The sequence below is a fragment of the Theobroma cacao genome, chromosome 6 (genome assembly GCF_000208745.1).
Source record: "Theobroma cacao cultivar B97-61/B2 chromosome 6, Criollo_cocoa_genome_V2, whole genome shotgun sequence".
Taxonomy (NCBI): Eukaryota; Viridiplantae; Streptophyta; class Magnoliopsida; order Malvales; family Malvaceae; genus Theobroma; species Theobroma cacao.
Window position 1 is genome coordinate 25286240 of NC_030855.1, and position 25939 is coordinate 25312178.

General features: G+C 35.5%; 4 protein-coding genes across 9 annotated transcripts; 2 read left to right on the forward strand and 2 right to left on the reverse strand.

Annotated features, from left to right (window-relative positions):
- On the reverse strand, positions 1069 to 6655 carry LOC18597148 (tRNA wybutosine-synthesizing protein 2/3/4). Its single transcript, XM_007026010.2, has 9 exons — positions 5888 to 6655; positions 5307 to 5755; positions 3903 to 5063; positions 3613 to 3742; positions 2890 to 3125; positions 2331 to 2466; positions 1827 to 1903; positions 1644 to 1750; positions 1069 to 1396 (listed from the first exon to the last, which is right to left on the reverse strand). The coding sequence occupies exons 1-9, from the start codon at positions 6608 to 6610 to the stop codon at positions 1290 to 1292; spliced, it is 3126 nt and encodes a 1041-aa protein (XP_007026072.2). The 5' UTR covers positions 6611 to 6655; the 3' UTR covers positions 1069 to 1289.
- On the reverse strand, positions 7142 to 8823 carry LOC18597149 (transcription factor CPC). Its single transcript, XM_007026015.2, has 3 exons — positions 8552 to 8823; positions 8360 to 8447; positions 7142 to 7523 (listed from the first exon to the last, which is right to left on the reverse strand). Exons 1-3 carry the CDS (start codon positions 8604 to 8606, stop codon positions 7421 to 7423), a joined length of 246 nt encoding a protein of 81 aa, XP_007026077.1. The 5' UTR covers positions 8607 to 8823; the 3' UTR covers positions 7142 to 7420.
- LOC18597150 lies at positions 13381 to 20808 on the forward strand. 4 transcript variants are annotated; one of them, XM_018123394.1, is made up of 9 exons: positions 13381 to 13552; positions 14017 to 15731; positions 15830 to 16190; positions 16347 to 16431; positions 16529 to 16585; positions 16837 to 16896; positions 16984 to 17202; positions 17678 to 19219; positions 19850 to 20808. In XM_018123394.1, the coding sequence occupies exons 2-9, from the start codon at positions 14153 to 14155 to the stop codon at positions 20336 to 20338; spliced, it is 4392 nt and encodes a 1463-aa protein (XP_017978883.1). In that variant the 5' UTR covers positions 13381 to 13552; positions 14017 to 14152; the 3' UTR covers positions 20339 to 20808. The 4 variants fall into 4 exon arrangements, with proteins under 4 accessions (XP_017978883.1, XP_007026078.2, XP_017978882.1 ...); XM_007026016.2 differs by having other exon boundaries at positions 14035 to 15731; XM_018123395.1 differs by lacking the exon at positions 13381 to 13552 and having other exon boundaries at positions 13816 to 15731; positions 17678 to 17786; positions 17865 to 19219.
- Positions 21007 to 25679, forward strand: LOC18597151 (tRNA(His) guanylyltransferase 1). 3 transcript variants are annotated; one of them, XM_018123396.1, is made up of 13 exons: positions 21007 to 21516; positions 21599 to 21730; positions 21813 to 21857; positions 21987 to 22156; positions 22274 to 22362; positions 22738 to 22845; positions 23305 to 23561; positions 24062 to 24193; positions 24280 to 24324; positions 24515 to 24684; positions 24841 to 24926; positions 25203 to 25310; positions 25403 to 25679. In XM_018123396.1, the coding sequence occupies exons 1-13, from the start codon at positions 21413 to 21415 to the stop codon at positions 25526 to 25528; spliced, it is 1572 nt and encodes a 523-aa protein (XP_017978885.1). In that variant the 5' UTR covers positions 21007 to 21412; the 3' UTR covers positions 25529 to 25679. The 3 variants fall into 3 exon arrangements, with proteins under 3 accessions (XP_017978885.1, XP_017978886.1, XP_017978887.1); XM_018123397.1 differs by having other exon boundaries at positions 24280 to 24315; XM_018123398.1 differs by lacking the exons at positions 25203 to 25310; positions 25403 to 25679 and adding an exon at positions 25034 to 25196.

A 25939-nucleotide genomic window follows, 5' to 3' on the forward strand; every position in this document is an offset into this window, starting at 1 on the left:
CTTATTCACCATGCAAGGAAAAAGAAACAAAGCACAATAAGATTCTTTTGGATTGAAGAACAAGCAGCCTACTAGCCTACCACTGAGAGCCATCTGCCCTTTCAGTGAGGAACACTTTCTTCCATTCAAACAAGAGGTCCAAATAATGTGAAAGCTACATTTTTCTTCATAATGGAAACTTAATACTCTTTTAGTCCTACTTCCTTTATCTAATTTTTTTATATTTTCCATTTCGGGATATTCTTATTAAAAAATATAATTGTTAATGGCATATGAGAAATTCCTTTATGCAACTTTATATTATTGAAATCCAAAGGGTACAAAGCAAAAAGCCAATGTCAATGTTATTATAATTTTTAAGAAAGAGTTTGGAGGCTTTAGGCAACCAGCGGTCCAACCAATGAACAAAGTTAGTCCTTTTAGTTTTCCCACAATGCCCCTCCATAACCCTGATATTCCTTCCGTTTTGGGGGCTTTCGTTTGGAGGCCTGAGGGGTAGATGTGAGAAATCGAGGGGAGCCGAGCGAAATGACCAACCTCGTCCGGCGTGGCCACCGACACTTTGAGATTTAATGCATCTAAGATATCTAGTTGCATTTATGGTTAAAACATGGACCCCACAGGGTGATGAGTCATCATGCCCTCACGGGAGGTGACATATATCAATTTTTTAAATATCTTTTACAGATAAAACATTTTTAAAAGGGACACGTGTCCGTAGATCTTACTTTGATTAAATTAGATAAGAATTAAAGAAAGTCAAAATTTCCAATCTTTCTCAATGACTTTTGTTTTTTTTTTCTTTATTTTCACAATAAAAAAGCAAAGGATATGTACGCAATAATACATATACATACCTCTTCTTATTAAATTTTTTTTATTTATATTTAATATATTATCCGAGTATAATATTTATATGCTATCATAAATATGTAATAATTTAATATTTATTTTTTAAATTCATTTATTAATAAAATGACAATGTTTGATTCATTAATAATGCATAAACGTCAAGTTTTTTAATTTTCTTTTTGTAACTTTCATCATCATGATGATAGAAGACATTGATTATTGATGGGCCATGCGCCATGGCCCACAGGACAACTTGATTGCCTACTTTGGATCTTTACGAGGACAGCTTTTTTAGAACAAAAATGAATTGACAAATTTGTACTTGTGAGTTGTGACAGACTTATGGGCCATGAATGGGTAAAATGGGTTATTATGACCCGGCCCATATACACAACCCCTAGTTATTTCCTAGAGACTATTTTGTTACATGAAAATTTTCAGGCATGAATCTGTCTGCATCTAACATCAGCAACAAGATGGCGGATGTGTGGGGCGTACCATTTTACTCTCTCCACATGCTCTACAGCCACTTCCCAACAATGACCTGCAAACAACAATAATCACTTTAGGGCCATTGTGATATTCAATCTTACATCGGATGTGAATGTGAGTCTTAAAGATCTATATAAGGATCTAAGTCAATCATTATTAGCAACTTGAGCTTAAGTTTTTTAAGGTCAAGTGGTTTAAATCTGGAAAGTTATTGAATGAGTGGTGCTTGGACTCAGGTTGTTACACAAACATGAACTGTAAGATGTAAGATTATGTCATATAAGACTGGAAAGTCATACCTTCGGATCTAGCGATTTCGGATATCGATTTTGAAACATGTTTAGTCCACGATTCCTCATTTGTGTCCTTCACATTCCCATGCACGTGTAATATTCCACCCTCACTCCTGCATTTTTTGTACCATCATTAAAATGACAGTGCACTTGAAATGTAACACAAGTAATAACATCAACATAAAGCACCTTAATGCCCTCACAGCAATAAGCCAGCTAGCCTCACTTGACGGAAGAAGACCAAGACAAACTCGATCTGCAACTCCCTGTAGGAAAAAAATCATCATGAATCAATCAGCACATAGTTTATTCTGGTAGTGAAGGCTCAAGTTGCCGTGGCAAGATGTTCTTTTAGTCCATTTGAATAGCCAATAAAATCAAGAATCCAAGCTGGGTCATTTCATGAAAAAGTATTTCTTCATATGCTGCCCTCAATCAGGCAATTGAGCCAGAAATTTTGACTCCAAAACAACAAATGCAATTTTAAAAAAGTAAAATAAAATAAATTCAAACATATACATTTAACTGAGGAATGAGGATCAACATTTTAACATTAAAATCATGATTTACTGTTGGTGCTCTTCACAGGTGATGTTATAACTGCATTTTTGGTCTGACGAGGAACATACTCAAAGAGCAAGGGCCACAGAATAGCAACCATTAACTGGTCATCCAAGAGCTTCAGATATTTACCTTGGGTGCGGTAATTCGATTATCCCCTTCAAGTATGATACAACGATCAGAGACAGAATTGGCTTGAAGATTCCGTTTAAGAGCCTCAATGGCATGGGGATTCCATTCACAAGCATATACTAGCTTTGCTTTTGCCCTGATTGATGAGCATTACAATTCCAAAAAAAGAACACCAATAACAAAAAAGACTTGTCGATCAGCGAAATTGAATGTAATGTAAGTCAGTTGAAGACTTAAAAGATAATAAGAGAATCTTCCTACACTGATAATTCTCCATCAAATCTTGTAATTTCTATTAAGGGCTAATGGTGACATGACACAAAACAATCATTGTCCTTCACATAAGCCATGAAAAGCAACATAATTATCTATTAATTTCAGTCAGTCAAGAAGTCTGCTTCTAGTTGAAGATCTGAAGATCACAAAACTAAGTCTGGTGTGCATGTAGGCACATAGATGTGTCTTTGTGTGTGTGTGTATGAGAGAGAGAGAGAGAGAGAGAGACACTTAAGATTTAGACAAAATTGAAAGACCATAATAAACCATAAATACAGCATACCTAACAAGGAAGGGCAACACAAAATATCCAATTCCAGCAAACAGATCCACGATAACTGCATCTGTACAATCCAAATTGGCCATGCGCATTTTCTCAGAAAGATTGCCCCAAGAAAACATGCACTTAGTCGCATCAAAAGAATATAGAATCCCATTTTCACGATGATCAACCCAGCCACTATCTCCCATAAGAATCTCCAAAGTACTGTCTCTTGTACCATTTGGTGCAACTCGGCCCTTGACAAATTACAGAAATTAATGCAATGAGTGAATGAGTGGCATATAAAAACTTCTGATGAATGATATCCATGAGATTCTCAATTATGAATCTTGCCTAAATATGATAATTTCAAGTGAGCAGTAATATTGTTCAAAATATTCGGACACCAAGGTAAACCACTGCTTGGTCTAAGTCACTATACAATAAGACAATATGGCCTACAATATCCTTCAACCGCTGGAATGACTGTAGGCCATTAGTAAATAGATGCATTGTTATGAGTTGATAGATAGAAAGAAATTTAAACAGAATATGATCACTGATCAAATCATCTTGATCTAATAAGAATTCTTTGAATGGATGCCAATCATTTGGAGTGAATCAATAGAATTCTTTGGAGTACTAGAGTGAATCAGCATAAAAGATAAGTTTTGGAACAAATTAAGGAAAGAAAGCATCATCAATCAATACAGTGGCTAGATATAATTCATCCATATAGCTTACTTGGCGAGCAAGGCGACAAGTATTCAGGGATCTGGCAATAATGGGCCAAAGCTCCTCTCCAATCGAATCCCATACTGGGTCCTTGAAGGATGAAACTGGAAGCACAACAATATCACCAAGTCGTTCCCACCTGACTTAGTCAAAAGATGTTAAATATTGAGAGGAAATTGCATCCACGTGTATTTTGAAAAGAGAAGCAAACCACAGCAACTCTTTATCTAACTCAAGAATTTTGACAAAACTCAAACTTACATAGAGGCAGCAAAGAATAGAAGTAATGAAAGACAAACCTGCTTGGTAGCTGCTCCAGAAGTTTAACGGACAAGCCCTTATGCCTAATCAAAGAGGCAACAGCTTCAGTCATTATTTTTAAGGGTGATTTGGAAGCTTTTCTGGCTTCAATAACCTCATCTGGCAGCTTAGTAGCACCACATTTCTTAAGAATATCCAAAGCTGCTGAGGAGGACACCTCATTTAACAGAACACTTTCAGCTCTAAATGTTTTAGATGGATGATGATCAATCAAGCCTTCAAATTTGTCTTCTGGAAATATAGCACAAAACTTCTCTGTCACAGGGAAAGAGATACGTAGACCATCATCTAGTGCATAAGCCTTTCTCTCAAGATCTAACCATCCAAACTTCTTCAATATGTCCTTTCCTAATTTTGCATATTTTCTTTCAAGTTGTACAACCCAACTTGAAGCAACCATCTGATTCCCAACATTTAAACTCTGTGGTTTAGGACTTTGAGTTGAACCAAGAGCATTTCCAACATGTGAAGCTTGAATAAGATCATTCCCATTTGCTGTCATACCCTCCTCTTGGTTATTAACTTGATTTTCTCCCATCTTTGGAGCATTTTCATGATCATCTAAAGATAACAAAGGAAGCAATTCAATTTTCACTGGCTCACTAAACTTTGTTCCAAAGGCATAACAAGCTGCTCCACCACCAACCATAACAAGATTATCATGAACAACATTGGCGGTGCATCGCACAAACAGTTCTTTATCAATTGAATTGAGGGTCACATGCTTCCAAACTAGGCTTCGTATATCAAGTAATGCCAACTCTTGACAATGTTGTCTGACAGGACAACCTCCGATTATTCCAATATAATTTTTGTAGACAAACATCGAGTGGGAGAACCTAGCATGTGGGCTTCTTCCTCCTACCTTTTCTATTTTCCATAAACATGTTTGAGTATCAAAGCTGTACAAGTCCCCAAGTGCTTTCTCTCCATGGTACCCTCCAAACATGAATAACTTAGACTCATAAGTAACCATTGAGTGAGAATGACGGGCACATGGCCATTCACCATGGACCACCAATTCTTCCCACTGCAGTGTATTGGTGTCAAGAACATGCAAAGATGACGAGATTGTATCATTGTTAAGTCCACCAAAGACATAAATCTTTGATCCAACTACTGCAGCTGCATGTCGATGCCTGTGCGAGATACATACAGATTAGACATTAAGAACTAAAATGAGATGCTAAGTCAGGAGAAATGACAGGAAATGAGGACATTAATGCACTTTCATAACATGTTCAAGAAATGATTAAGGCAGAATAAAAGCCTGGCAAGTAGGCATACCTTACAATGTATTCTAATTTCTTATGGCATACATCTAAACAAAAGAAAGTAAAAAAAGAGGCGGAACAACAACAGAAGCATAAAAGGAGTATGACCTGGGAGGAAAGGCACTGCCAGTACAATCTAGTAACCTCCATTCATTCTTAACCGTATTGAGAACCCATACATCACTCAGAATGTTCAAAGGATCAGCCCTGCCTCCAATAACAAACATGCAATCTCCTACCAAAGAAGAGGTGTGACCCAGGCGAGGAGATGGACAGCCCACCACATTAATTTCTTTCAAATTTCCAAGAAATGGATCAAGAAGAAAAGAATCATTTCTCCTTGCATGTCTTCCAATGCCCCCAAAGCCACCAAAGACAAGAACCATAGTTTTGTCTATGTTATCCACGGTACAAGCTGAATGCCCCCAAAGGAACAGCCTTTCTACGGGTTCACCAACAATTACCATCTTAGTAATAGATAAACTACAACTGCGAATTCCTTCTGTTCCTGCCAATGATTGACAAGAAAAAGTCGTTTTCTCATTAGGATCGATGTCCTGCAACCACAATACCATATAGCTCAAAATTAATGACTAAATAACAAAAAGTTACTCCAATCACAAAGCTCAACTTCATAAAAATGATACCAAAAGCATCGAAAATCAACATTTTGAACAAAAATTACCAACTTGGGCATCTCCAAAACTTCTCTCCAAACCATCCTGACCTTCATTCCAATCACCACTCTCACTACAGATTGAGCCATTCCCATTCTCATATGCTCCAGCCTGATCCTTCATAAAAGCTCTAAGAAAACCTTCACTTCTCTGCCTATTAGCTTCCATTTTCTCATTAGCAACCTCAACAAGGAACCTCACGTAATCTTTAGATACCATAATTTTCTGGGTATCACCCAAAGGCACCTCCATCCGAATCGAGCACCGTATCCCCACGATTACTCTCTTACTCACGCTTGTAATCCCAGACTCTCTGAACCCGCAAGCAATAGCCAAGGAAACCAAGTTCTGAGCTGAATTTAAGTCCCTGCACTCAACCGCAATGATGAGAGGCTCAAAACGGAAGACCAACTCACTTAGTTGAGTCAACTTGGTCGAGTCAGCAAAGAGGAGGGAGATGACTGAGTCGGGATCCGCCATGTCGTGGGTGATGAAGAGCCAGGTCCCTCCTCGGGCTTTCTTTTTGGTTGGATTATTCGAGTTGGGGTCGGGTTTGGGTTGGGAAAGGATAGAGATACGACCGGAGCAGGAGCTGGTAGTGAAGTAAGAAGGGTGGTTGTTGATGGCGTCGAGGAGAGGGATGATGGGCGTGTCTAACGTGCCTTTCGGTGATTTGTCCGTCTCATTTGAGCTCAGTGACGCTAGCGTCGACGCTTTCCTCTTGTCAAACTCCATTTCTCTGCTACCTGCCTCTCTTCCTCCTTTCCTTTTCTGTTCGAAAAACCCTTGATAAATCTCGACTAAAGACCAAGACTCAAGCGAATGGTGAAGGGTAGTTTGGAGATTTTCATAATTTATGGGCTTTACGTAACATGTTGGAGGCTTTTAGATTGGTCCATAGAATCTCATGTACGCAGGCCCATCGGCTCAGGCCTTTTTCTAAAACAGTAAAAATGAGTCGGTTCGGTTCACCGTTTCCCCCATCTGCCATCGATCCGTTCCCGGTTTAAGGTTTCAGGTTTATATTTGATATATTATCACTTAATTATTAAATTTCATCTCGTAAATATGTAAAAATAAATATCAAAATAATAATATTTGATTTATTGATAATTTATAAATCTATAGAACGTTAATGAATCAAGTATAAATTATTAAATTTTTTTATATTTAGCTTTCTACTTTATTATGTATTAGAATATAACTAACATATGCTTGCTTCTTACGATATGTCTATAATTTGATGGAGAATGAAAAAGACAAAGCTTAACCCACAAGACAAAGTAGTGATTTTTGCATGTTGTACAAGTCTACAGAAAACAGGTTCCGGCTCAATGCAACAAGGAAAGAAGAGAGTAAAACTTGCACGAAATTATTAGACAATCATGAGATGGAGTTAAGAACAACTGCAGCCGATGAAACTCTGTTTCTTCATGACAGCATGCTACATCTGTGTCTTATCCATGATGTTCATGTTTTGTCTACAACGCTGCTACGTCTTGAAAAGGAGCTCTTTTACACCACCAGGGTCCGGACTCCGGAGGTTCATCTTTGGTTGTGTGTCGACTGTGAGCTACGTCTTGAAGTCCAGTACTTCTCGATCTCATCTGCTGTTCTTCCGGGGATTCTACCAGCAATCAGAGACCACCTGATGCAACGTAAACACACTTACCAGAAATGACTACAGTGCAGGGCCGGCCCTTGAGTGAAGCCACCCAAGCAAAGACTTTAAATCTCCAATTTGAAGAGATCTTATAATTTTATAATATGATTTATTATATTAAAAATATATAAAAATAATTAATAAAATTATTTATTTTTTATTTTTTAATTATATGTTTAATAAATTTTAATTTTTTATTATTTTTTAATTTTTAAAATGTTATATTACTCTCAATCAATTAACGATCATATGTATTTAATCCTTTTCGATAATTTTTTTTTTCACTTATTTCCAATCAACATATTTAATGATTTTTAATAATTATTTTTTTATATATAAAATCAATTTTTTTTTTAATATATAATATCTACTTTTGAATTCTTCTTTTCTCATTTATTCTTTCTTTCTTCTTTCTTTAACTGTAATTTTTCTTTAAAAAATATACAAAAAGTCTATTATGTTATTATCTTTATAAAACCATGAGCCTCTTTTGCGGTTTATAATAAACATTCAACAATTAGGTATTATTATTTTAATATTTACAAACTTTTTTACTTTAATTTAAAATTTATATTATATTATTATATTATTTTTATTTTAAGTGATAGTTGATTTATTTAAATTAAAAATTTTAAATATTAATTTTCTATTAATTATTTAAAAAATATAAAAAAATTTACATCTTAAAAAAATAAAAATTTAATAATTTTTTAAATTTCAATAAAATAATACCTCATTGAATATTTTACTTTAAATATTTGAATTTATTGAGCAGTTCCTGCTACAGTGGCAAACTGACTGAACAAGAAGTGTAATCAAACCTGTCCCCGATCAAGTTAAACATTCTGGCAATGAGCATCTCCTCATCCTCAGAGAATTCCACCTTAGTATCCTGATCAGTTCTTTCCTCTGCAACAGGGACAACAACCCAAAATATGAGAATAAACGGATAAAAAAAAAAAAAGAAGTATCAAGCATCGAGAGTGTCAAAAGCTGAAACAGGTCGAGGAAACCTTTGGTGTCTTGCCTCCTACCCCTGCCACTAGAGCTACGATCCAAGTCTCCCATGGTTGCCAGGGGAGAGCAATCCCAGCTTTGCGGTATTTATCTGGGTAAACAGGAGGTCATAGGTGGTTGGGGAAAATGAAAAATCCAACAGAAGACTGTTAGTTCCTGGGATTTGATAAGTTGTTGAGGCTTCCACCGTTGGTTGGCTTGGCCTTTTGTGTCTAAATGAACAAAGACTACAGGTCAACTCAGTGCGGCACTACTTGATTCCTTAAGGATCAGGTATCAAATCTTGTTTTACATCATTGTAAGGAATCAGTTTCTCCTTTCGCAGATTACATGTAACCCCTGGTAAAACGACAAGGACAAGACTGTTAAAGGAGGCTAAGCAGCCGAAATCTTGTTCAGTATGAAGTTAATGGACCGGATAAGTACGAAAATTAACGTGGATTAATAGTCAAATCCTTGTCGTAAGGACTGATTGATCCAAAATGGACACCTACCACCAACTCTTCATGTCTACTTTTGCCTTTTACTTTTGGTACTACATTTGACCATTATCCGTATAGAAATAAGCAACTAAGTTCCAGCATTGATCCATGTGCTTTTGTATATCATTGGCTAGTCTCTTGATAAACTTGCATTTTTGGATAATTTCGAAAATTATGGCCACATTTCTGGTAAAGAAATTCCGTAACCAATAATATTATTTTTACCTAATGCTCAAATAAATCTCTAAACAATTCGAAAAAATTTAAATAAATTTTTATTTTTTTATTAAGTTTAATCAAGTTTTTATATTATTATTTTGAATCTAATAAATCTTTGTGATTAATGATTAATTAATTATCATTAATTAAAATACTACTTATATTTTTATGCTTATATGATATTGACTTGGTATTGATGTGGAAGGTGAAAAATGTCATATGGTAATGTTATTATGTCAAATTAGTATGTTACATTATCATCAATTATAATATTTCATATATTACATCATCGTCAATTATGATGTGTTAGCATGTCACGTCAATGTTGTGTGATATAAAATAATAAATGATATTTTGACTAAGTCAATCGTTAGTCATGATAACTTATTTGATTGAAAATAAAATAATAAGGGCTTATTTGGCTCAAAATAAAAATATAAAGACTTGATTGAATGCAATAAAAATATAATGACTTCTTTGAATTTTTTTGAATAGTTTTATATGCTTTTTTGGATTTTATACCTATTATTTTTTAAAAATTTTAATTATTATCAATCGTTTTACTACTTAGTAATCACTTTTTCAACGATTACATTTTGTGGCATCGGTTGTCATGGATCCTTGTATGAACCTGAATCTCACATTGTTGAGATAATGCTTATAGCAAATAGTGCCATAAAGTCTCACATTGAAGAGAAACTCTCAATGGGAAGTAAGGAAAGAGAAACTCCTAACAAGAGTAAAGGAAGATGTCATGATCTTAGAGAAAACTCTCAATAGGAGTAAGGGAGGATGTCATGGTCCTAAAAAAGAGAACCATGAATTTTACATTAATTATGTATTAGAATGATATTAAGAATATAAAGATTCACACCACCTTCAACCTGTGAGATGCCTTTTAGAGTGATATTGTAAGGAATCTGTTTCTCTTTTCGCATATTACAAGTAACCCCTGGTAAAACGACAAGGACATGATTGATGAATGAGGCTAAGCAGCCAAAATCTTGTTCAATATGAAGTTAATGGACCGGATAAGTACGAAAATTAACAGTGAAGTAATAGTTAAATCCTTGTCGTAAGGACTGATTGATCCAAAATAGACACCTACCACCAACTCTTCATGTCTACTTTTGCCTTTTGCTTTTGTTACTACATTTGACCATTATCGGTATAGAAATAAGTAACTAAGTTCTAGCATTGATCCATGTGCTTTTGTAAATCATTGGCTAGTCTCTTGATAAACTTGCACTTTCGAATAATTTCGAAAATTATGGCCACATTTCTGGTAAATAAAGTTCGTAACCAATAATATTATTTTTACCTAACGCTCAAATAAATCTCTAAACAATTCAAAAAAATTTAAATAAAATTTTATTTTTTTATTAAGTTTAATCAAGTTTTTATATTATTATTTTGAATTAAATAAATTTTTGTGATTAATGATTAACTAATTATCATTAGTCAAAATGCTACTTATATTTTTATACTTATATGGTACTGACTTGGTATTGATATGAAAGGTGAAAAATGTTACGTGGTAATGTTATTATATCAAATTAGTATGTTACATTATCATCAATTATGATATTCCGTGTATTACATCATCGTCAATTATGATGTGTTAGCATGTCATGTCAATGTTACGCGATATAAAATAATAAATGATATTTTGATTAAGTCAATCATTAGTCATAAGAGTTTATTTGATTGGAAATAAAAGGATAATGGCTTATTTAGCTCAAAATAAAAATATAAAGACTTAATTGAATGCAATAAAAATATAATGACTTGTTTGAATTTTTTTGAATAGTTTAAATGCTTTTTTGGATTTTATGCCTATTATTTTCTTAAAATTTTAATTATTATCAACTGTTTTACTACTTAGTAATCACTTTTTCAACGATTACATTATGTGGCATCAATTGTCATGGATCCTTACATGGACCTGAATCCCACATTGTTGAGACAATGCTTATAGTGAATAGAGCCACAAAACCCACATTGAAGAGAAACTCCCAATGGAGAGTAAAGGAAGAGAAACTCCAAGCGAGAATAAGAGAGGATGTTATGGTCCTAAAAAAGGGCGCCATGAATCTCATATTAGTTATATATTAGAGTGATACTGAGACTATAAGGTTTCACACCACCTTCAACCTATGAGACGCCTTTTATGGGACAAAATCGTGAGGTCAGCGAGTTAAAGCGAATAATACCTCATAGAGATTGATGTGGATTGTGACAATTGGTATCAAAATGGACTCTGAGTATCGACTATGTACTAGAGTAACTTGTGATATGCCTTTTGTAAGATAAAATCGTGAGGCCGACAGGTCAAAACGGACAATACCTCATAAGGGTGGGTATAGACCATGACATTGATGGTGGTTACAACCTCTCAATTTTTCAAATTTTAATTTATACATATATATAATCTTGTATTATTACCCCATAATCACTTTTTATGTAAAATTATGAATCATTTATTGATAATAAGTGATAAGACGTCAATGTTCTCTTAATGAATTATTGTGGTCTTACTTTTTATCCTATGTAATTCAATTATTACATTTTGAAGTATTACAGCAAGATAAGTAAAAATGATAAACATGTATCTTATGCTTAATTTGTTATTTATGCCCTTTAATCACATTGCATGTAAAATTATGAATCATTTACTAATAACATTTCATTAAACAGTTAAGTGATAAGACATCAATGCTCTCTTAATGAATTATTGTGTTCCTACTCTCTATGCTGTATAATTTAATTATTATATTATAAATTATTACAATAAGATAAGTAAAAATGATAAACATGTATCTTATGCTTAATTTGCTATTTATGCCTTTTAATCAACCTTAATGTAAAACTATAAATCATTTACAGATAACATTTCATTAAACAGGTAAGTGATAAGACATCAATGCTCTTTTAATGAATTATTGTGATCCTACTCTCTATCCAATGTAATTCAATTATTATATTATAAATTATTACAACAAGATAAGTAAAAATGATAAACATGTATCTTATGCTTAATTTGTTATTTATCTGAATGGAACAAGTTCAAAGTTTTCAATACTAGTAATTTTTAAGGTACAATGCTTGAAATAACTTTTAAATTATTTAAGAAAATTTAAATAAATTTTTATTTTTCTATTATATTGAATCAAGTCTGTCTATTTTTATTTTGAGTCAAATAAATACTTATGATTAATGATTGACTAATTGCTCTTAATAAAAATACCACTTGGCATTTTATGCCACATGATGTTAACGTGGATTATGAAATGTCACATTACCATATTATTACGTCACATCATCGTTATTAACTAGAGATACCACTCCTTCCTTCAATGATGCTACTAATTGCAGGTCAAGAAGGATTAACGTTGGGTCGAACAGGGCTGTTGCAGGCGATATGATTGGGTCCAGTACGAAGCCACCCCATGTCGTTATTCCTATTGTGACATGTCAACTTCTCGTAATATAGCATAATAAATTATATTTTAATTAATAACGATTAATTAACTATTAATTATAAAAATTTATTTAGTTTAAAATAAAATTAAGGGTTTGATCGAACTTAATAAAAAAATAAAAATTTATTTAAATATTTTTGAATAATTTAGAACCTTTTTATGCATTATGTCTATTTTTTAATGTATATGAATTTTGAAAGTGAGTTGAAAATAAATAAGTGAAAGTAAAGGGACTTATATATATCAAAGCATTTATGGCTTAATTGTTTAAAATTTTTTAAGGATAAGTGTGATTATAAGCTGTATATGTTTAGGTTTTTGCTTTTTAATTGTTTTAAAAAACAAAACCCAAAAGTCCAAATTTGTTGATACTGATTAATTTATAATAAATTTAAGATTTCATGAAAAATAAATAAAATGAATTATGAATTTAATTAATCCTCGGAAACTCAATTTTTAGATTGGTCACTCAAATATGTAACAATAATTTATTATTTTTAAAAGATTAACTAAAACGGTTTAATTAATTTATTATTATATATATTTTATTTCTCATTTTCCTTCATTATATATAAATTGAATTTCTTTAGGGGGGAATAAAATAAAAGCTTAAGCAAAGGCAAGGGAGCGGGATTAACAAATTGGAGGCGCCAAAACGGCAAACGGCGTCTCGTTATGTTTTTTGAACAAATCATCATCGAAGCGACGCCGTTTAACTTGTTCCCCTACTCGCATGACAGAAGAGTTGCCCAGGTTTCTGTATTCCGCGGCCCAATTTCCGAAATTCCTTCATTCAGCCGATTCGATTCGCTGGGTACGAGCTCGATTCTCCTCTTTCCTTTTCGTTCTTTTGAATTTGTTTGTTCTTGGTTTCGTGTTGTCAAATGTTTAATGCTTTCAGCGAAATGTTTCGCGGTTTTTAATCTTTTAATCTCATTTTTTAATTAAAATTTATCGGGAGCTAGGGTTCTTGGTGATTTATTTACAATGCAGTTAAATCAGGGTTTAAAATTGATAATTATTTGTTCCTAAAAAATAAATTAATAGGGCGAGTGCTTTCTTTTTGTTGATTTCTCCGCATGCGATCATCTAATTTGGTCAAAGAATATTTGGGGATCAGTTTATGTTAGTTTTTCTCTTCTTTCACCCGCTGATTCGAAGTATGATTTTAGTTTAATTGTTATATAAAAGGATGATATTGTTTTAAGATTCATTATTGATGATGATTAAAGCACATGTCTTTTACTAGTCGAGGTTTGGGGTAATTATGAATTGCAGTACTGTTCTGTGCTTCAGTGTAGCGAAAGGCGTGTTGATTTTGAATCTCATGGATGCTTTTGGTAATTGCTGCTTATAGAAGGATTTTTTTGAGGATTTTAAGGATTGGTTGGTGCCATTAAATTCTTTAATTGAAATGTCCTTGTGTGAGAATGTACAATCAACTGAAGTTGGGAGCCGAGGTCATCAAACTGCACCTCCTGTTGCAAGTGATGGTCGCTCAAAACCTGATGATGATGTGGAGTGGGAGGCAGAGGAAGAAGTGGAGGATGAGGAAGATGAGGAGGAAGATGTAGATTTCAATCCCTTTTTGAAGGAAACACCTTCTCCGGAAGCTTCTTCTAGTTTGAGCTCTGAAATTGAGGGCTTAGATGGTGATATTGTTGATAGTAGAGCAGATACTCATGTTACTAAAGATGTCAATCCATCAAAGATTAATGCTAAGGTGCAAAACTCTGATGTTGGAGATTCTGAGCATGGTGAGGAGGAAACTGTGATGCAAAGTACTGCCTCCCCTGAATTGCAAAATACTATTCCTTTGAAACATGATAAGAGGAAAACCGGATCTAGTTCTCAATCAGAAAGAGAAAAGGAAAGTCAGTCAAGCACTGTAAAGGATAGTATGGTAGGAGACTTGAGTAATGCTACACATTCCCAGAAGCCTGTAATCCATTTGGATGATGCTGAAGATGACGCTGTCTGTAGGCGTACCCGGGCTCGTTATTCACTTGCCAGTTTCACACTTGATGAACTTGAGGCTTTTCTTCAGGAAACAGATGATGAGGATGATGTTCAAAATGTTGATGATGAAGAAGAGTATAGGAAATTTCTTGCAGCTGTTTTGCAAGGTGGGGATGTTGATCACCAGTCCACTCAGGGAAATGAAAATGTCGACGATGAAGATGAGGACAATGATGCAGATTTCGAAATAGAGCTTGAAGAGGCACTTGAGAGTGATTATGATGAAGCTGCATTGGAAAAGACACAGGCAGAGGAATATCAAAGAGCTGGACGGCGGCCAGAGACAAGGCAGAATAGACGGCAAAAAGCTTCTGCCCAATATGAAAGAAAGCTTTTAGAGCAGACTAAGAGGCCATTGCGTCCCCTCTTACCAATTTTGCCTAATGGGCCAATCGCACCCATTCCTACTCTTAATGGGAAAACTTGCATGCCTGAGACTTACCGGAGTTGTCTGCCCTCTGCTGCAGTAGATGGTTGCATCAATGGATTCACTCCGTATCAAATAGGCCAGTTGCATTGCTTGATACATGAGCATGTTCAGCTTCTTATTCAAATTTTTTCTCTTTGTGTGCTTGATCCTTCTCGGCAGCACATCGCATCTCAACTTCAGAGATTGATTTTTGAGATGCTTCACAAACGAGATGAAGGAGTAGCTTGTAAAAGTAAGCTGTATCCTGATACTTGCTTCAAGCCCCCATATGTCTCTTCATCAGTGCCAAATGAGGTCCCCCTTTTGTGCCCTACACAGAGCACTCCGAAAACATCTACATTTAATGCTAATGGAGCCTGTTTTTCTCCAAATACTCAGATGCCTGATGCTCAAAATATTTTCAGTCCTAGCGGAAGATATGAACATGTTTCTAGTGGGCAGTTGAGGTTTTCATGGGTGCCTTCTTTAAACAGCCCAGGGTTATCCATTCTTGATATTGCTCCGCTTAATTTAGTTGGAAGATATATGGATGACGTTTATTCTGGTATGCACTGTTTATAAACTCAGTATATATTTTTCTGTTTATTTTTTTGCTTGCTATGCTTGTCCATGGGATTTGACAATTTACAATTATTATGACAGCTGTCCAGGAGCATCGACAACGTCACTTGGAGAATAGTTGTGCTACTCAATATGAAAAGGAGCCTCTGTTCCCTCTTCCTTGTTTTCCATCTGAGGTGGAAGCTAATAATGAAGCACTGAGAGGCAGTGCTCTACCAGCTGGCTCTACAGTACCATCATCAGTCTGTCAACCACCACCTAAGAAGACATTGGCTGCTACTCTTGTTGAGAAAACCAAAAAGCAGTCAGTTGCAGTAGTCCCTAAGGATATTACCAAGTTAGCACAGAGATTTTTTCCTTTGTTCAATCCAGTGTTATTTCCACATAAGCCTCCTCCTGTAGCAGTCGCAAATCGGGTTCTTTTTACCGATGCAGAGGATGAGTGAGTTGCATGCATCCTTGTTCTCTTGTTGGTTGATTGTCTTGATTTTTCATTGGGTGTCTATGCTCATGTGAAGGTTCATTTATTTAAACAAAGAGAAAAAGAAAAATTGGCTTGTAGAGGTTCATCAGTCTTGTATTTGATATTTTGATGCAGATTACTGGCTTTGGGCATAATGGAATATAATTCAGATTGGAAAGCGATTCAGCAACGCTATCTTCCTTGCAAATCTAAGCATCAGGCAACTTTTATCCTCATCTTTTGTTGCAACACTATTTAGTCCGTTTGGTGATTAAGCATTAAGTTCTTATGTCATTTTACAAATTTACTTGTTTCAGATTTTCGTTAGGCAAAAAAATCGCTGTTCATCAAAAGCACCAGAAAATCCCATAAAGGTATGTAAGAAATCTTGAGCAAATCTAAGATGAATATATCTTCTAGTTGATTTTTGTTGCAGCTGTGTTCTAATTTTTGATTCAATAATCGCTTTTTCTTCTACCTCTTTCCTTATCTTCTGATTAAAGACCATGATTCTCAAAAGATTTTATTTGCATATTTGGTTATAAATTGGACCTAAATTAACCTGGGTCACCTGTTTACTTTTGATTTGTGAGAATTTGTAAGAAATATTTGGTACTTTGTGCAGGCAGTCCGGAGAATGAAAACCTCACCTTTGACTGCGGAAGAGCTGCAAGGTATTCAGGAGGTAATTTTGTCATGATCATGTACTACTTTTGTTTCATTGTTCTTTAATATACTCTTATAATTCCAAGTATTACTTTAACATCTACAGGGGCTCAAGGTTTATAAACTTGACTGGATGTCTGTCTGGAAATTTATTGTCCCGCACAGAGATCCATCTTTGCTACCCCGGCAATGGCGCATAGCCCTTGGAACTCAGAAGTCATATAAACAAGATGCAACCAAGAAAGAGAAGCGACGGCTATATGAATCAGAAAGACGAAAACGTAAAGCTGCGTTGACTAATTGGCAACATGTGTCCGACAAAGAGGTTTGTGTACTCTTTTGGAGTTGGAAACATGAATTGCCATTTACATTTTCACACTTTCATTTGTTTTTAGATTACTATCTATGATCTTTAAAACAAGGTGGATATGTCAAAAATTATGTAGAGAATCTGAATGTTTTGTAAACAGTTGCACCAGTGCATTGATTTGTATAAAGAGTTGGGCTTTGAAATAGCTGATCTCTTTGATGCTTGGCTAAAGCTTGATCTTGGCTCATTTCATTGATTGTCAACATTGCAGATTGGAATAACACTTTCAGACTATAAAGTAAAGATTCTAAAATGTTAAGAAAATTAATAAAAAATCAACCAACATTATGCAATCTATGTTTGTGCAATATTCCTTTCTATAGTTTATTCATTAACTTTATAAACCATATAATTTGGCTCAGATTGGATCCATGATGCTTGGTAGAGTGTTTATTTTCAAAGATGATTATTTTACTTTCCTCGACTGCAGGACTGTCAAGCTGAATATACTGGTGGAGAGAATTGCAGTGGAGATGATGACATAGATAATGTAGATGAATCTTATGTTCATGAGGGGTTTTTAGCTGATTGGAGGCCAGGTACTTCCAAGCTTATTTCATCTGAACGTCCTTGCTTGAACATTAGAAATAAGAACCTTCCTGGTGATATGTCAACAGAAGAGGGGACTCATGTTACAGAGCAATCAAATAACTATGTGTCTGCAGTCATTCGGCCCTTGACTGGTCATATGCAGGGATCTCCACATGCATTGAACCAATCCCAGCATCCTTACGCTACCTCTCATCATGCATCTAATGCATTGCAACCAACCCATCCTGTTCCTAATATGATATGGAATGCCTCCAAATCTCAAATATATTTACGGCCATATCGATCGCGTAAATCCAACAATCTACGCTTAGTGAAATTGGCACCAGACTTGCCCCCGGTGAATCTTCCACCATCTGTTCGTGTAATCTCGGAGTCAGCTCTGAAAACCAATCAATGTGGAGCATACACCAAGGTTTCTGCAACTGGAGATGGTGTTGTTGCTGCTGGAATAGGAAATACAGTTTCTCCTTTTTCTCATTCTGCTAAGGCGTTGGCCAATAAAAGACATAAAAGCAATCCAACAAGAGCAAACATCACAAGTTCTCTCTCAGAAGAATCTGGAGTTGTCAAGAACAAAAGTGTTGCGGAAGAAAGAAGTACTCATACAGATCTTCAGATGCATCCATTGCTGTTCCAGGCCCCTGAAGATGGACAAGTGCCATATTATCCATTGAATTGTGGAACTGGTGCATCCAGTTCTTTCAGTTTCTTTTCTGGAAATCAGCCCCAACTAAACCTAAGTCTCTTTTACAATCCTCAGCAAACTAACCATTCTGTTGAGAGTTTGACCAGATCTTTGAAGATGAAGGACTCTGTTTCAATATCATGTGGCATTGACTTCCACCCACTCCTGCAAAGAACTGATGATACAAATAGTGAACTGGTGACTGAATGCTCAACTGCATCTCTATCTGTTAATTTAGATGGCAAATCTGTTGCACTCTGTAATCCTTCCAATGCTGTTCAGATGAAGTCAGTGGCCCAGTGCAGCCCTTTTGCCACCAGATCTAGACCCTCTAGCCCTAATGAGAAAGCTAATGAACTAGACTTGGAGATCCATCTCAGTTCTTTATCTACAAAAGAGAATGCAGCATTAAGTGGGGATGCGGCTACACATCATAAAAACTCAGCAGTTAGTTTACTAAATTCTCAAAATTCAGCAGAAACACGAGACACTACCCATTCATCAGGCAACAAGTTTGTTTCAGGTGCCCGTGCATCAACTATACCAAGCAAAACCACTGGCAGATACATGGATGATACAAGTGATCAGTCTCATCTGGAGATTGTGATGGAACAAGAAGAGTTAAGTGACTCAGATGAAGAGTTTGAAGAACATGTGGAGTTTGAGTGTGAGGAAATGGCTGATTCTGAAGGAGAAGGTTCAGGCTGCGAGCAAGTTTCTGAGATGCAAGATAAGGTGTCTCTCCTGTTTCTTTTTGTTATTATTCAGTTGCTTCTGAAATATGAAAAGAATAGCGTTAGGTATGCTAAGTCTAATTAACCTGTACTTCTATCTTTATTTGCCATGCTTTGATTATAATGGAGCTAAACCTGACAATCTGTCTTCTGAAATTCTTGTTATGACTTCACTTTATAACACTATTTCATTTAAAACATTCTTTGCACTTGCTCTGACCTCATCTGTGGCACACTGTTGTTGAACATGATCAGTTACACTTATGCACAGGGCTGCTACCCTGGACCTTTTTGGTTGTTATGCTCTTTATTCATGCTGTCATCTGTTGCACTTGATTTTGAAATGTTCTTATCTTCCTTTGTTTTTACTTTTTGGAAGCCCGGTCTTTTCCTGTGGATATAGAACATGCTTCGGCATCATTTGTTTCTTCTCTATGCCCTATTTGTACGTTTTTTTTTTATCAAATGAGAACCATTTGGTGCTGCTCAGCTTTGATACTACATAGCTTACAATCGTTTTCTGCAATTGGAAATTGCCCACTTTTTTCTCTGGCTGAGAAGTAAGAAACTAGTACTGTTTTGAGTTTGCCTGTATGTTCTTCCTTAATTCCTACTTCATTGCTTTTTGTAGGAGGCCGAAGGTTCTACAACAAGAAAAACTGTGACAGATGAAGATTTTAATAATCAACAACAGGAATTAAGCGCCCGTTGTAACTCACAGGGCAATATTTGTGTTCCTGAAAAGGGAACCCCACCTTTCTTGAAACTGGGTTTGACATGTCCAAGGAAGGATGCAAGTAGTTCATGGTTGAGCTTGGATTCATCTGCATCAGGCCGTACTTCACGCTCAAAACCTAAGAATGAAGTGAGTACAATAAGCAAAGGCCCTCCTACTAAAACTTTGGCTTCATATCGTCTCAACAGACCCTTGAAGCATGCAACACCAAGCACAAGAAAAGTCACGGTGCAGGAACATGCTATAGACATGGCTGAACAACTCAGCTTGGGTCCTCTTTCTGTCCCAACATTGAGGAAACCAAGAAAACGTCGGGCTAATACAATTGCAAATACTGGTTCGAGTTTAGGAAACCCCAAAAACGATGCTAAAGACAGTGGTTAATCAACTATGCTTTCATTGTTGGCGAATGGTGATTAATCTAACCAGGTTGCTTATATTCCCTGGACACTGCCAACCCAATCAGAAAACGAGAGAAAGTTCAGTCAAAGCTCAAATAATAAAAAAAACAGAAAGGTAATCAATCCCCCTTCATGAGTAAGTTATGGAGATTTTGTTCTCATATGTCTGCTGGCATGGCTGGGAGGAGGGTCCTCTTCCAGGTTTTGCACCTCCACTTTCCATGCTCCTTTTGGTAAATGATAATGCTAATTAGCAATGGCTCGAGTAAACCTAGTGCCATGTTTGTCAATGCTCTTGTACAGAAATTTTGCTTTGTATCTACCAGTTTATGGACAATATCAATTGATTCCAAGGGAATTGTAAGAAGTTAGAGCAAGTTCATCTCAAAAACTTAAGTCTTTATCATATTGATTCTTTTTTTCTTTAATGTAAAAACCCATTTGTCTGCTGAAAATAGGGAATTTTTTTTATTTTTAATTATGTTAAGAAAAAAAAAGTATACCCTCTTCAAAATTTTCAACAACGAAAGGGCAAATTGGACCCAAGGTGGCAAAGATAATCATCGGCATGAAAGGTAACTGGAGATGGAAAGATGGTGCCTTTATTGTTCAAGAGAGCAGCCCTTCGTCCATTTGGTAGGATTAGATCTTCAAACTAATGTTCTGTTGGAGTAGGGAAAACAGAAAGAGATCATGGGTTTTAATTATCAAAGAGCTTGTTGGGGTTTGCAAAGAAGCTTGCATTAATGGCCGATTGGTTCTTCACAGGTCATAACTTTGGAAGAGACGACAGGTAAATCAAACCCAAAAAAAAAAAAAAAACAATTAAGAAATGTAAGTTGTAATCATGGAGTTGCCTATTTTTCAAGTTTAAAAAAAGTTAGATAACGAATTCCTCGTGCTGAAAGTCAATTTACCTTTCGTATTTAAGCGTTGGTTTTGAAAAGAGCGCGCCTTTTAGCACACTGGGAAGCGTCTCATCCGTTCTCTGGCCTCTGAAGACTGCACACCGAGTGCTCGATCATTGCTCTGTGAGAGAAGACAGAAACCTTGGAAAATGGCTAATAGCAAATACGAATACGTTAAGTCCTTCGAGGTTGAAGACGAAGTAATGCCACCCAATCTCATCGTAGTTCGAATCGACGGACGTGATTTTCGTAGGTAAATGAAAATTAATGGAAAGAAAACTATGGTTTTTAACACATTTAAGTTCTGATATACTTGGTTTTTTTCTTTTGGGTAGATTTTCTCAAGTTCATGAGTTTGAGAAACCAAATGATAAGAAAGCCTTAGATTTGATGAACCAATGTGCTATGGCTGTTATAGAGGAGTATCCTGATGTTGTCTTTTCTTATGGATATAGCGATGAGTACAGGTAATTGAATTGTTCGTTTGTTGTTCAACCGTTATCTATGAAACTTCATTTGATTCTCTTCTTTGATGTGTTTTTCTTACAGTTTTGTTTTGAAGAAGACATCGAAATTCTACCAGAGGCGAAGCAGGTTTTTCTTTTATTCTGAATTGCTGAGTGTTTTCTCCTATGCAAGTTTCGGTGATTTTGCATTTGTTTTTGACATGGATACTGAATTACTGAGTCTTTGTAACTTGGTGATGACTCAATGAATGTGCAGCAAAATCTCATCCGTCATGGTATCAATCTTTTCTTCTGTATATGTCACAAAGTGGAAAGAATTCTTTCCCTGTAAAGAGTTGAGATATCCACCTTCATTTCGTTCACGAATTGTATGTTGTGCATCGATAGAGGTTCTTCAAGCATATCTTGCATGGAGACAAAAGGATTGTGAGTGATAATATTTTAATGCTTCTAAACACAAAATCTTCCGAGAAACAAATGACAAATTTTGCAATATACATCAGTTGGAATCTGTTAAATTTTTTTCCTGTGGGGGTTTGGCAGGCCATGTTCAAAATCAGTATAATACTTGTTTTTGGGAGCTTGTCACAAAAGGCGGAAAGACTGAAATGGAAGCACAAGAAATTTTGAAGGTGCTAAACTGCTAACGAGTATATAGGCATTTGCTTAGCTGCATGCATGCATGTGTCCTATTGTATGTGTGCCTACCGGTTTACATGTGTACATTATGCATGTTTCTCTGCTAGGAATTTACTAGTTTATGGACACTCCTGTTCTTGATCTTAATCTTGTTCGTTTTGTTTCTTTAAAAAAAATTCATTTCATGCATGCACTGTTTCATTCAGCTTGGCTGTTGAGACATCTTTCTGATTTGTCCACCATAGCACCTCTTATTTGTATACTTCTTTTTGTAATGCAGAGATTCTTTTGGTTATCATGTTATGTATGGTTGGGCCTTCTTATGCAAAAACTCTAATCTTGTTTTGTTGTATCTGTTGATTCTGCAGGATGCTAAAGAACAAGACAGAAATGAACTTCTCTTTCAACAGTTTGGTATTAACTACAATGAGTGTCTTGCATTGTTTCGTCAGGGAACTTGTATTTTCAAGATGCAGGTTTCATTCCTCTTTTGAATAGATTATAGTGGTTTAAGTATTCTAAAAGTTCAATGTTTAGTTCCTAGGATATTTGGCCTTAATCAGCATGTGCTTGCCAATGCATGTTGCAGCCATATCTGGGTCAATGATCATATATTTCGAAAAAGACACCATGGATGTGTACATAACCAAAGTACTCCAAATAACTTTCAATACCATTTTGAGATCGAGATCAATAGAATGTAGCTATTAGCTTGGGACTGGCTTGAGACATGACGCTTATTAAAACAAAATGTTGCAATATTGTGAATTCTTTTCTCTCAAATTGTGTATCAAGTTTTCCAGTTGGACAGATATTACCTGAGGAGAGAGTATGTAAACTGAGTTGGTCTATCATCCTTTTCTTCCCTCTCCTTTGTGTTCTTTGATATGTGACATCTGTTTGTCAACTGATATCATCTTCTTTACTTTGTTAAGGTGGAAGATGTCGTGAAGTACAATAAGGATGGAACTCCTGTGAAGAGGTTGCGGAGAAAGGCAAGTGATTTCCGCTCGGAGAATATAGCTGGGAGAAGCTTTTGGAATGAACATGCAAGTCTTCTTAAAGAGCTGGGAGGTTTCTCTGAGGACTGTGTCAAAATAAACCCTGATTACATCAGATCTTTTCTATTTGAGAGCAAGCTGATGCCATCTACTTGGATTGTAATTAGAATAGATGGCTGCCATTTTCACAGGTAAAGCGTTTATTTTGTTTTAGTTTCCTGATTCTGCTTCTATTGGGTTAGATATTTCTTCCCCTTGGCTCTCAATCAATGGTAAAGTTTGGGTTTCACTTGAAAATGCTAAATTCTTTCTGAAACTCAGAGATGCTTGTCGCATGCAGTCTGATTTTAGTTATTAGTTTGTTCGGGACATCCATATGAGAATGGCAGTTTATTATTCTAGGTTTTTGCAATCTAAAGTATGAGCTCAGGTATCTATTTCTCCCTTTATCACATATTTAAGGAATTGGTACGACTCCTAAAACAGAGAATATGAGGTTGAGCATTTGTTACGTTTCAAAGAACGGGAACCATGAAGTGTATGAGAGGTGTTCAGTAACTATCCTCATTCTGTGTTGGACAGATTACAGATCCAGAGACCATGTCAATCAAAAAAATGTGATACATAAAAATTTTGTTTGACTATATTTATGGATGCATTGAAACTTAATCTTGTTCTATGCCTTTGGTAGATTTTCTGACGTTCATGAATTCAACAAGCCTAACGATAAGCAAGCTCTGGATCTTATGAATTTATGTGCGGTGGCTGTGTTAGAAGAGTTTCAAGATATTATTTTCTCTTATGGAGTCAGTGATGAGTACAGGTAATACAAATGTTTATACTGCTTGTTGCAAGTTTTTTGTTTTGTTGCACTTGTGTAAATTATTTTTGGTTTGTTTTGACTTTCAGCTTTGTTTTGAAGAAGAATTCTCAGCTCTATCAAAGGCGAGCCAGGTTTATATATTGTTCCCTTTTGGCAGCGGGAAGGCTGTAATGGTCCAAGATTTATTCTGCCTCATTAAGGAATTCATGCAAAACGTTGCTTTTAACTCTCATTATCCTGATGTTTAGCTTGAGAAGCACTAAATTTTGTTTCCCTGAGTTGCCTTTCAATCTGAAATTTGGATAATTTTACTTGTGACAGCGAAATAGTTTCTGCCATTGTATCCTTTTTCTCTTCGATGTACGTAATGAAATGGAAAGATGTCTTCCCAATGAAAGAGTTGAAGTACCCTCCATCTTTTGATGGACGGGCAGTATGTTATCCATCAGCTGAAATTCTTCGAGATTATCTGGCATGGAGACAAGTTGATTGTAAGTGTCTTTGTCATGGCTGAGAGTTTATCATTTCCCTGGTAAAATGAAGGGGAGGAGGGCATAAAAGAGTTTCTCGTGTGCCTTTTTTTATATCAGGGCTGTTAGTGTAATGCCATTTGTCATAACTTACCATTTTCACGTTTTCGGATGTAGGTCACATCAATAATCAGTACAATACCTGTTTCTGGAGTCTTGTTAAGTCTGGAAAGTGCAAAAGTGAAGCTCAAAGTTGCCTGAAGGTGTCTTTCTGGTCACACTATGTTATTCTGTTATGGAATTATATATCAGTTTCAAGTTTCAATTTTATCATGTTATAACTTAAACTTGCTCACTTGTATGGCATCAGTCTTCAGTTTGTTGATAGAGTGCCATTCTGAAATTTGTTCGCACGTTGTGGTCATTCATGTATTTGTGTGTACGATCTTACAGTTACTTGAAAGGTTGTTTCGTCATTCATAAATCATATGGCAAGCAATGTCATGGCCATGGTATCTCAGCCACCTCCTTCCTTGCAGGGTACTCAAGCACGTGAGAAGAATGAATTGCTGCTTAAAGAGTTTGGTATCGACTATAACACGCTGCCACTCATGTTTCGGCAGGGTTCTTCCGTTTTCCGGGTTAAGGTTGCTTTTCCTGCCATATTAAAATCCTTTGTACATAACTCCCAATGCTTTACCATGTGCTTTATAAACGATGTCCCTTGGTTTTTATGCAGACAGAGAAGACCTCAATTCTGGAGAATAGCACTTCTGTTGGAAAAGCTCAAACTAAAATAGTTACCGAGTACTGTAACACAATTGAGCAGAGTTTCTGGGAAGCAAATCCAAGCATCTTGGATTAGAAGCTCCAAGATGCCCCAACAATGGAGGGCACTGCAATCCTAAAGAAAACCTTTTGGTGGTCTTGTGTAATTCCAACAAGTTTAACAAAATTTTTAACTTTATCCCATTTTTGTATTATAGTATTAGTATTGAACATTTGTATAAAAATTTTTAAAAAATTTTAAATATATATATAATATCAAAATTAAAGTTTTTGTCTTAATTTTTGTATATATATATATATATGTTAATGGCAAACATGATGAATTCGTTATAGAAATAATTAAATAATAAAACTATACATAGAAATGGGTAAAATACTCTTATCTCTTTTAAGTTTTGATCGAAATATAGAGGTTAATTAGTTTTTCAAATGGACATTTTGTCTCAAAAGTGCAAACACCGTGTACAAAAATTATGAAACAATTAAA

What these genes read in the sequence shown, in the direction of transcription:
- LOC18597148 (XM_007026010.2), bottom strand. Translation starts at nt 6,610, where the DNA reads ATGGAGTTTGACAAGAGGAAAGCGTCGACGCTAGCGTCACTGAGCTCA. An exon ending in CTGGAGCAGCTACCAAGCAG is followed by an intron (nt 3,743 to 3,902) that starts GTTTGTCTTTCA and finishes TGACTAAGTCAG; the next exon opens with GTGGGAACGACTTGGTGATA. An exon ending in GTGTTGCCCTTCCTTGTTAG is followed by an intron (nt 2,467 to 2,889) that starts GTATGCTGTATT and finishes CTCATCAATCAG; the next exon opens with GGCAAAAGCAAAGCTAGTAT.
- LOC18597149 (XM_007026015.2), bottom strand. Translation starts at nt 8,606, where the DNA reads ATGGGAGACTTGGATCGTAGCTCTAGTGGCAGGGGTAGGAGGCAAGAC. An exon ending in TAGGAGGCAAGACACCAAAG is followed by an intron (nt 8,448 to 8,551) that starts GTTTCCTCGACC and finishes TCCCTGTTGCAG; the next exon opens with AGGAAAGAACTGATCAGGAT. An exon ending in TTTAACTTGATCGGGGACAG is followed by an intron (nt 7,524 to 8,359) that starts GTTTGATTACAC and finishes ACGTTGCATCAG; the next exon opens with GTGGTCTCTGATTGCTGGTA.
- LOC18597150 (XM_018123394.1), top strand. Translation starts at nt 14,153, where the DNA reads ATGTCCTTGTGTGAGAATGTACAATCAACTGAAGTTGGGAGCCGAGGT. An exon ending in TATGGATGACGTTTATTCTG is followed by an intron (nt 15,732 to 15,829) that starts GTATGCACTGTT and finishes TTATTATGACAG; the next exon opens with CTGTCCAGGAGCATCGACAA. An exon ending in AGCTGCAAGGTATTCAGGAG is followed by an intron (nt 16,897 to 16,983) that starts GTAATTTTGTCA and finishes TAACATCTACAG; the next exon opens with GGGCTCAAGGTTTATAAACT.
- LOC18597151 (XM_018123396.1), top strand. Translation starts at nt 21,413, where the DNA reads ATGGCTAATAGCAAATACGAATACGTTAAGTCCTTCGAGGTTGAAGAC. An exon ending in GGAGTCAGTGATGAGTACAG is followed by an intron (nt 24,194 to 24,279) that starts GTAATACAAATG and finishes TTTGACTTTCAG; the next exon opens with CTTTGTTTTGAAGAAGAATT. An exon ending in CTCTATCAAAGGCGAGCCAG is followed by an intron (nt 24,325 to 24,514) that starts GTTTATATATTG and finishes TACTTGTGACAG; the next exon opens with CGAAATAGTTTCTGCCATTG.